We start from the raw sequence: 11192 nt of genomic DNA on the forward strand, positions 1-11192 counted from the left end.
TTTGAAGTATCTTCATGAGATTAGGACAGTGAACTGATGAGCAATACCTGAGCTTTCATTGGTGGTGCTCTGTCTTTACTGCATTTTCAAACTACGCTGCCGTTAAAAAAGGTGGAGATGATCGACTTAGTTATGATCCTTCTTGTTCCTTTTTAGCATCAGAGACATTTGATTGATATACTCGTGCCCCAACCGAGTTCCACCCATCAACCACTCAAGAGCCTCAGCTGCTGCGTCCTTTTCTGCATTCTTTTTGTTGGTACAAGGTTGTCCCATAATTTGCAGTCCATTAAATTCCACAGTTGCTCGAAATTGATTGTTCTTCAATTGCATAGTCTTATAGGTGGGTGCAGCATATCCAGCCCTTGTTAGTAATGTCTGGAGCTGACTTTTAGAATTGTCACCACCAGGTCGACTTTCCGTTCTTGAAACAGAAGTTGGTGCCGCTGCCAAAGTAGTAGATGCCATGGAGGGCTGCTGAAAGATCTGGCGGCCAAAAACGAATCGACCTTCACACTGATCTTCTGAAATAAGCAAGCGTACAGCAGATAGGAGCTCATGGTGGGAGTGCAAGTCCATCTTTGGATTTAGTAGCTGCACATTGACCAGATCAATGAATAGAAGCACTTAGTGTTGTCTAGTAACATTTCACGTTATGAAGTTTTGTTTCTATATTTTCTATATTTTAAAAACATAATGTAAAGTTAGACCCTTTTTAGTGGATTTAATTTTGGTTGAGATTTTAATAACTTTTAGAAATTGAAAGTAAAGTAAAGATATTGTTACATAAATGAATTCATTGTAAGAGCTATAAAACAGAACGATATATCATATGGAATCTAAATTAATTGTAGTAAAAAATTTAGTTAGAGAACACATTATCAACTAAAACTAAGAAAACAAAAGCAAAAAGTCCTATCAACACACGACAAACGATATTCCACTTACTTTCTTCTGTATAAGCTCTTCAAGTTTCAATCTTAATTTCTGATACATCTCAGCTACATCAGGTTTCATAAAAAATTCCAAAAAACCGCTCAACATTTTCAAGTGTCCATCCTGCATGAACAAGAGTTCACGTATGATGGTTGAAAAATAATTGAAAAAAAAATGCAGCAGAAAAAACAACTGCAAAAAGTATGCAGGAGAAAATGTTGATTCCGTAGAATACTTACATGATCACCCTTTGAGATGTTTCCACCAAAGAGAAGCAGCATTGAGTCAGAAATAGCTGTTGAATCTCGAAGGAAAATAGAGTTCACTTTTATCTTCTCATTGAAAACTAGCCATGGAAATGGAATCCGCGACTCTCGGGCGTTGACCGAGTTCTATACAGCAAAGTTAAGATGGTACTTAAAAGGGTGATAATAAGTAATTGTAATAACTTGACTACATTTCTAGTCAAAAGAAAAATAAATGCATATTACAAAATACTAGCAGTTGAAGAACATGCATACCGAATAGAGAAGCACCTGGCCATCCTCCATAGTTTTGAGAGAAAATGACTTCTCGTTATGCTGTATGCCATTAATGTTAGTGAACACCAAAAACGTAATAAAGTGACATCATATTTGGGAGCAAGCACAAAGAAGTTATGCTTGAAGATGATTCGGCCAACCAAATGATAATTTATTGTAATAGGGTAATTTTTTTTTAGTTCTATTGTAATAGAGTTACTTGACCCCGACAATGGAAATAACAAACGATAAATGTATTAATTTGTTTGACACAAAAGGATTAGAAAAAGGAAGACAAAAGATTGGTTAAAATTAGATAAGGACAACAACATACCACAATAGAGCAAACTCCAGGATATAGGCCATAGCAAATAACTGCACGTATGAGATGTTCATCAAGACTCCAAGCATTGTAGGAGTCCAAGTACCCATCAACCAAGCCAGTATCTCTAAGCAAGGAGAAAAACTCCTTCCTCAGTGAATCAATAGCCTTCATTGATTGTACAGAAAGGAAGTTCTTCCAACAGAAGTCATATCCACCAAAGTTCCTCTCTGCTTCTTTCCATCCCCTATAAGCCCGGATGATAGCAAGGTGATCACTATGATCTTGTGAAAATTGGGACTTTGCAGCCTCTGCAGCCTTAAAATAAATAAAACAGAATACATTAATGAGGGAACTGTTTTTATTTCTATTATTTTGATTGTAGATTTATATGGCTTGTCGTTAATTTTCAATTCTGCAAAAAACTTTGTATTCAGTAGATGAGCAATATTGAAGAGGAAGAAGATAAGACATCACCCTATTCCTTTATCCTCTGTGTTAGGCTTAGGGATTCCTCATCCTAAAGGCTTTTAGGCTGTGTTATTCCTCTTAAGATGTTTATCTGATCTCCTTGTTTACCATTAAAAAAATGATTGTGGTTTAAACCGAAAGAACCTCCATCAGAACAGTCGCTGTAATAGCAAAGAGAGTTTTTTTTTTTTTTTTTTCACTTCGACTTTAGTTTACCCTGAAGGGAAAACCTACATACTGAAGCGATAAAACGCCAAACACCTACGTTCCTCAGCTTTTTTGACATCCTCTTTTGAATAATTACTATCAGCCACAAGTAGTCTTGAGGGCTTGAGCTATATACACATAAAAGAGTTAGAGGAGGTTATTATTATCATTATTATTTGGCTAAGAAACCATAGTTCCATTGATCAAAATGAAAGAATATACAAGGACATAAAGTACAAACTAGTCCACAAAAAGGAGTCTGAAAACCTAACTACAGAATTGGATTTCAATCCAAAAGATTAAGACCAAGCCTAAGTACTAAATGCCCGAGGCATTAATAAATTCCAGGTAACATAACGAATTTGACCTGTTAAAAACTAAAGCAAATGCAAAGCCTATTATATAATATACCATGAGCAAGCACACTTACATCCTTCTTCTCCAGTGGCATTAGGAAAGGGTCCCTCACACTGAGGCCAGCAACAATGGTCAAAATTGGATCCAAACAATTGAGAATAGCACCTAATATCAACATCTTTCCCAGTTTTGGCTCCATTGGGAGCATAATCAAATAACGACCTGTCAAAAGCACTGAATGAGGTCATCTGTTCCATATTACAAATTATACGAGACCATAGATCCTCAAGACAGAAATAATAAATTAAACCCTACGCCATACCTAATACAGTAAGATTTTCATTCTCATCAAATGCTCCAATGATCTTCAAATATTCAATAGCATTCTGAACCTGCAAACAATAGTTGACCAAAAATCATTCCAGCAAACATGAAAAAGTAAGGTGGATAAACATGCAAAGGGGGATCATAGACAACGAAATGTGGGATTTAAATGCATTAACTTCATTATATATTGTTTCCAGATCAAAATATGAATGAAAAAGACCAACCGCTAGGGGCTCTGGTGACTGCAAAGCCCTAGATAGAAACTTCGATATACTTCCAAGCTTTAGGCTTTTTATTTGCAAGCAGAGGGACTGTAAAGGTGTTCTCAAAATTTCTGCCAGCTGATACTCGGCAAAAGCATTAAACACACACCTAGGGTATAGATGATAGCATTCGCCTGGTTGAACACGGCCAGCCCTTCCTCTTCTCTACAAGGTGGGAAGATAAAAAAGATCAAAATTAACAGACTAAAAGATTTGAAATACTTGAAATATGTTCAAACCTCCGCGCGTGCACACACAGATCTCATTGTCATCCATGGTCAAACTTTTAGAAAAAGGATGTATAGACAAGGAAAAAGAAAGTCAAGACATGGAAATGACATGGCAAAAGAAACCCCACGCCCGGAACTGTGACATATTTGATTGCAGATTACATATATTTCAGGAATAAAGTATTGGGCAGCATGAAGCTCTAGGCCAGATATACAAGAATTATAACTTTTTCCTATTTATGATTGCTTCCAATTACTAGCATTCGCTTTTTATCTTGTTTCTTATTCCATTATACTATGTGTTCATTAGGCCGTCCATGTTAAGCATATAGGTACAACCAGGTCATTGTAAACCATGAAGGCAAAAATCCACAGGTCATCATAATCAAGCCTTTTATCAGATTACTCTCTTTCGTATTTGTCTTTTAATTCCTGTATTTCGTGTATTTGAAATAATCTGAACTTGTAGCAATGTCTTTTAGTGGTCTTTTGTCTGTCTTTTGTAAAAATCGAAATTTTTATTACTATTTTAATTAAATTTCAGATGTGCATGTATGTGTTTAAATGTTTTAAATTTATATGTATTTTCAAATATTCCACGTCAAAAAGTGACTGTCAGTAGCTCAAGCCTCTTGAAAAGCGGGTCTTTCCCAAGTTAAAAAAGTTTAAGAAAGAATCATCCTGATACTTGGTTAGGTTTGATTAAAAAGGATATTTCTGAGAACATATTCAGATCATAGGTTAGCAATTAGTAAAAATAATTTAAAAGCTGGAAACATAAGCATGATACCTCCTATAATTCAGATCAAATAAATGAAGACACTAAATAGTATCTACTAATAAATAACCAGCCTCTCGGGTACTAAATTTAATGTTATAATGCAGCCTTATTAAGTGATTGGAAACAATGCTCTGGCCTCTGAGGACAAAAAAGGATTAGTTCCAATTTTATTGGAGGTCCCTAAAGGGCCAGAGAAGGATTAGTTAAAAGAATAAAAGAAGGCAGCCATCATCCAACTGTCTGCAAAAAAAAATCCCTCCAACAAAGGAGAGGTGGGAAAAAAGGCATGAGTAAAATAATTGGAATATCAATCATACATAGAGAAACATTCAAACAAAAAATAGAATGGAAATCCCATATGGTTCCTCATACATGCTAACATTCGAGGGATCTACTCATATCCTTAGCAAGAGAATATAACCTTACTTGTTGAGCAGAAACCTTGGATATCCATGAGGGAAGCAAACAAGAAGTGTTATTTAAAGCATCATACGATGTTTCTTTTGCCTTTCCACAGTCCAGAACATACACAACATCGTTTATAGTGATACTTGTCTCAGCAATATTTGTTGCAAGCACTATCTTTCTCATTCCCTTGTCAGGTTCGATAAATATTAACCTCTGCAGACATTTAACATTAAAGTTGAAGTGTTGATGGATATACAAATTTGGGAAATAAAATTTTAGAAAGAACGAAGAAAGAGCATAGAGTGTACAGGAGCACATTCATGCATTCACAGTTCCTCTCTCAATAAAGATGAAAATTATTGGCTATGTCATGCAGAAGGAAAAGAGCATATCATGCTAACTAATATCTCACGCAGACAGGAGAGGGGGGAGAGAGAGAGAGAGAGAGAGAGAGAGAGATGTGGCAAATCAAATCATTCTGTTTCCACAATCATTACCTGCTCTGAACTGGCCATTGAACCATGGCAAGCCAACAACAATACACGAGTTGGATCTCCTAATAAAGGGTGAGACTGAAGTTTCTCTTTCAGAGAACTGATGTCATCCCACCCAGTCATAAAAACAAGAATAGCTCCAGGTATTTCACTCTCACATATGCGGACTAGAAGATATTCAATGAGATTAAAACCAAGACAATCAGGATTCCAAGACGATAAAGACTCCTGAGTTTGAAGACTGTACTCCTTAAAATCAGCTGCCATAAGTGTTTCCTAATAACAAAAGATTCAAGTGGGGAAAAGTGTTAGCAGATTAGGATTTTTAAAAGTACTAGAGCATCCAAAAACTTTGCATACCCGAACAGAGGAGGCAATCTGGGTTTTCCTCTTTCTTGGTGCTTGTTTGCTCATTTTCCATGTCTTCTCTTGACCATAATCATCTATTTGATTGTATGGAGTTAATCTGTAACCCGTCATTTCTAGAATATCCTCCAGAAAATGAGTTCGGACAGGGTGTGCGAATCCCTAATGCAGACCAAAGGAAAGGACTCAGCGCTGCATTCAACTAAATTTCCAGTCTTGAATTGAGCTAACTTCCACCAACAGGCAAAAAAAAAAAAAAAAAAAAAAAACAAATTGAGGGTTTTGGAATTGTTCCATATTCATCAAAATTTCCACTTATTATCCAACTCAAACAACCAGACATTAAGAAATATAGCCTTTTGAGGGTTATTAACATCTAAGAAATAAGTTCAACTCTTTAGTCTGATGACCAGAGCTGCAATTTCTAAAATGACCATTTCTCAAATTAATCTCACAAAATGCCTCTCTCTGGGAGTGAACGGATAGTTCCTCTCTAAGAAAAACATGAGGGTCTGAAAATAATTGCAAAATAACCTTAATATTGAGTTCCTAAATCTGATTTGCAAAAAAAAAAAAAAAAAAAAAATTCTATCGAACAGTCCAAGGTTAGAAACTCTGCAAACGATGTGATTTCACTTAAATGAATCAATCTCCTTTACAACTATGCTCAATCCATGGAGTTAACAAAAATGTTCTCAAGAAAGAAACAATAGATAATACAAATCTAATTATTAGTTACTGAAGCCAAGCCTGTAATCTTTCAAATTCATTCATAGAGGAATAAGACTAAACGGCAGGCATGATTCCATAACATTGAATTCTCTTCTCCAAGAAGAATAACGAACTTCATAATATTATTACCGGAATGTGAATAATTTGAGCACCACCAAAGTAGGATGAGAAAAGTTCTGCATCTAAAGTTGCACTCATTAGAATCAACCTCAATTCTGGCCGCCGAGGAAGGAGATCTTTCAGGACAATAAGCAGAAAATCTAGAATGAAAAATATATCGAATGAGAAGTTATAGTTTCATAGACCAAAATCACCTATATGAATTACTCTTCACCTTCATTCATTCCACGTTCATGGATTTCGTCAACAATAACATGAGTTATGCCTTTCAAATTTCTATCAACCAACAATCTTCTCAACAAGATGCCCGTGGTACAAAAGAGTAGATGAGTCTCCCTCCCCTTTATACCCTCCAGCCGCACTTTATAACCAACCTTGATTAAATATATGAAGAAATAGAAACTTTATCATAATCCATGACGTTAAATGGCAATGGTTTTGGTTTGAGACTTTGAGCGGCTTACAGATTCACCCAATTTCTCCCCTCTCTCAGAAGCGACTCTCTCAGAGACAGACATAGCAGATATTCGTCTTGGCTGTGTACATACGATGCTGCAACCAGCTCCACGAAGTGATTCTACTTCTGATTCCAAAATGAATTGGGGAACTTGCGTAGTCTTGCCACAACCAGTTTCACCTGATATAATAATAACCTGCAGAATCCAAAATCCAGCAGTTACAAGGCAAATATACACTTGAAAAATTATTAATTTTTTTTTTGCAGTATACACCAACAATGATACCTCATAAAATAATAACAGAAAAATAGAACTTTGGGCGTAATAAATATAAAAAAAAATAGTAATAACTTTTCACATAAAGGCAGATCTGACAAACAATCTAATATAATATGGGTGAGAAGATGAACCAATATTCTTTTTCAAAACCATAATGTGAAAATAGCTTTCATCAACATGTATATTTTGAAGATGGTACAACAGAACTGAAGTTTACGAGTTATTCTAAAAAATACACAGATTAGAAAATTTCTGGATTATTAAACAAAAATAGAACAAAATTTTCAAAATGGTGGACTTTTTAAAAAAGAACAATAGAATTTCTTTTTCTTTTCCATTTAACAGAGAAGGAACTTTCCAAGCCCATCATATCATCATAAGAAATAATAACTCTTTTGAAAAGATGAATACAGATACAAACTATGGATTATAAGGGACCCATAAAACACCACGGAACTTCTAGAGAAGCTCTCCAAAGAAAGTGTAACTAATTTATATTTTAGAAGTTATAATAAGAAATTCCAACTAGAAAATTGAAGAGATTATATCCCAAAAGTATTCAAGATTCCATTCCTTAGTTTGGAATGGTTTTCTCATCCTCTCCGTCCAGAGATACCAACAACTGAAGAAATGGAGTTGATCCAAAGAACCTTAGCCCTTCCTCTAGGATAGATGTGTTGTACAGGGTAATGAGCTGCAGCTTTGGCTACTAAATTTATGATTATGAGAATGCCATTCCATGACAGCTTATAGTGAAATGACATGTTAGCATGCAACAGCAAGTTAAAAAGACATGATATATTAATATATAGAACCATGAGCACCTGATTCTGTGAGATTGTGGTCAATATTGCATCCTTCTCCTTGTAAGCAGGGAGACTTTTCCGAAACTCCAGCATTTCTCTTCCTTCAGGAGATGACTGATTTTCCAAAGTAATGTATGAAGCAGAAAGTGAATAAAAATACCAGAAAAAAAAATCAACATTATGTGCCATGAGAAAAATGACTTGCAACCTAGGTGGTAACCATATCTTACTGTATACTGTATTTATCAAAAAAAAAAAAAAAACTTCCAAAAAATATGGATGTGTGCATAAAAGCTTTTTTCTAGCTAAAAGATATAAATGTATCTACACAAAAACTTTTGTCTAAATGTAAAATCCCACTAATTCATCACAACTCATTTCAAAACGAGAAGCCTGCAAAGTTTAATTTTACCTTGAAAAAGAATTTACATGTCATTATTCAAATCATACAAACTTATGAACAAAAAATGGAATTTCTTTAACAAGTGCAGTAATAGGAACTCTACACTGTCAGATCAAATGTTCACCAATACACTCCAGTACTTCCTAATTTAACTAAATGCTGTTTCATGCATCAAATAGACCTCAAAGTCACTTGTTTTCTCAACTATAAAATAAGCTCTGTGTAACCTTTTGAGTACTACAACTATATTTATAAGATCAAACGCAAGCATCTTAGAGAACCAAAAAGATCTTGCACAAGTATTCGGCAAAATTTGTAAGAGCATCATGCTAGTCATAGACCACACAGAACAGTCAAACCTATAATGTAAAAGTTCAAAAAATACTCAACCAAACGAAATGCTTTGAAGGATATCGATAACAGATGGTGCTAGGGAAATTGGACCTGCCAAGCATGCTGTTGTTCACGCAGATGCAAACTTCTTCGCCAAAGAATTTGTTCCATCACAGCCTTACTAGATGCTTGTAGCACAGGTTGCTCAAAAAGCCCTTCATCTGTAGCAATGCCAGCACTGCTAATTGATCTATAGTCAGAGATATCTTGAAAACCTTCAAACCTAGACTTCTGAGAGAGAAACTCTCCCAGATGTTCATCTACTCTTCTAAGCAACCAAGAAGGTAAAGAGACCTGTTTCACATTCAAAAAGCTTCAATTTCTAGAAAAATATGCACAAAATCAGACTACGGAAAAGTAAACCCAAAAATTGTACATTTTAAAACGAGGCACAAATACAACTGTTCATTTTTGTGATGTTGATGCACTACATCATAAATTAACAATAAGCTGGCAACGATGCAAACAAAAATATGGCTTCCATGTGAAGAAAACAGAGGAATCAAAAAACTATGATAACTAGCACGTGCCGATGGCTTCTAAAATATGTGAAACAAAAATGGGCTGTAAAATGAAACAACACTTAATACCTCCCTCAGTGGACGCCGATCATCCAAATCAAATCTGTAGTTTGGCAATGGGACCTTACTAAAAACCGCAACTTTGGCATATAGATGGCTACCAAGAATGACAACCAGAACATTTAGAAAAACAACAATCTATTTTAGTGATAAACACATTGCAGATTCAAAGAAACCAAAAGTTACCTAAAAAGTCCCATGCTACTCGCCAAAGCAGCTAATTGCTCAAAATCATGTCTATCTTTTTTTTCCCTTGAAACTACCTCTTGCATGTCCTTGTCACGTAAGAGTAATGCCAACTTTCTTTTCCACAAATCAATATTGACGGCAGGTGAAACGCCCTGTAAATATTTCAAGAAATTATCATAACAATCTTGTAAGAAAGTAAATAAAAACTAGAAAACGTATCAAATCAAGGTACATGTTCACATACTACATATATGCAACATGATTATATGTACACGCATTTGTACAAGAAATAGTTTTATATCCATTCAAGAAGAAAGGATCATCTACTCTTAGAGGTGCCAAAAACAAGTAGTGTCAATCAAGAACTCTAAACAGACCGACCTTTGTTTCTAAAATCCAGTACCAAAAACAAGTAGAAACATTTACATGTACTTCTAGAGGCGCCAGTCAAATATCTCGATGGTATCAAAAATTTTATCCAAAATTTCCTTGGTTAAGAACAATGATACAACAAGTAGTCTACTCAATATTGTCACTAGCAGCCCGACGTCAACATGGCTTTATCTAACGAACGCCATAGCCAGCAATCTAAACCATCCAATAAATAACCGAGATTGCTGAGCCGCAATTTTTCACATTGAAAACAGAACAATCGAAAAAAAAAAAAATACCAATCCAGCAAAAAGAAGCCTCAATCCAAGTAACGAGAGAATATTAGGCTTTAATTCAAATACACGCAGTCATTTCACAGAATTGAGAATACGCCGCTAATCAACTTCTCAGCCATATAAAAACGTAAACACAGCAAAAGAACAAAATCTCACCGATTGATTCGAAAACTCAAAATTACAATCCTGACTCTCCACCGGAGCCCCATTGTGATAGGCGGAATCGAACAGTTCCTGAGAAGGAGCATGCAGAGAAGGCGGAGCAGGAGCCTCCGCCTGGCGAAGCTTGCAGTGAACACCGGAAACAGTAGGGGAATGATTGGAAGAAGTAAGAACGAAGCGGAGACGGAGGTGAGGAGGGACGTAGACGGCGGCATTGGAGGAAGGAGAGCGGTCCTTCATTGCGAAATGAGGAAAAGAATGGGAGGATTTTGGAGCTTTGCAGAATTGAAGAGAAGGACGAAGATGAGGATATGGCATACGAGGGAGAAGAATGGGAAGCTGAGAAAAATGGCGGCGGAGGAAGCGGGAGACAGTGAAGAAGGGGAGGAGGAAGACGAAGGTCTGAGCATTGAGAATGAGGCGCGAGTTCGTTTCCTGAGTTCGGTGTAAAGCTGAAGTCGACCCTGCTCCTCACGAGTCCTCCATCCGACGTGGATTTTTTTAAATTATATTTTACATAAATCTTAATTAATTAATTTTTTAAAAAATAAATTTGATATAAATTTATTAGACTCCAAATTCTATTAAACATTTAATAGTTCAACAATAAAATAGAAATAAATAAATAAATAAATAAATAATAATAATATTTCTCCGTAAAGAATGAGAGATTAAGTTAATTGATTTATACCTATCAAAATATTTGAAAAATATATTT

General features: G+C 35.6%; 1 protein-coding gene across 1 annotated transcript; it reads right to left on the reverse strand.

Annotated features, from left to right (window-relative positions):
- Positions 1–10899, reverse strand: LOC111449254 (DExH-box ATP-dependent RNA helicase DExH5, mitochondrial-like). Its single transcript, XM_023089077.1, has 19 exons — positions 10469–10899; positions 9642–9796; positions 9465–9552; positions 8926–9168; positions 8097–8192; positions 7000–7188; positions 6750–6909; positions 6545–6675; positions 5678–5845; positions 5321–5593; positions 4842–5036; positions 3366–3569; positions 3137–3206; positions 2888–3036; positions 1792–2097; positions 1458–1517; positions 1176–1328; positions 949–1059; positions 1–594 (listed from the first exon to the last, which is right to left on the reverse strand). Exons 1-19 carry the CDS (start codon positions 10790–10792, stop codon positions 127–129), a joined length of 3543 nt encoding a protein of 1180 aa, XP_022944845.1. The 5' UTR covers positions 10793–10899; the 3' UTR covers positions 1–126.
- Positions 10900–11192: the final 293 nt, after the last annotated feature.

Source organism: Cucurbita moschata, unplaced genomic scaffold (genome assembly GCF_002738365.1).
Source record: "Cucurbita moschata cultivar Rifu unplaced genomic scaffold, Cmos_1.0 Cmo_Scf00011, whole genome shotgun sequence".
Taxonomy (NCBI): domain Eukaryota; kingdom Viridiplantae; phylum Streptophyta; class Magnoliopsida; order Cucurbitales; family Cucurbitaceae; genus Cucurbita; species Cucurbita moschata.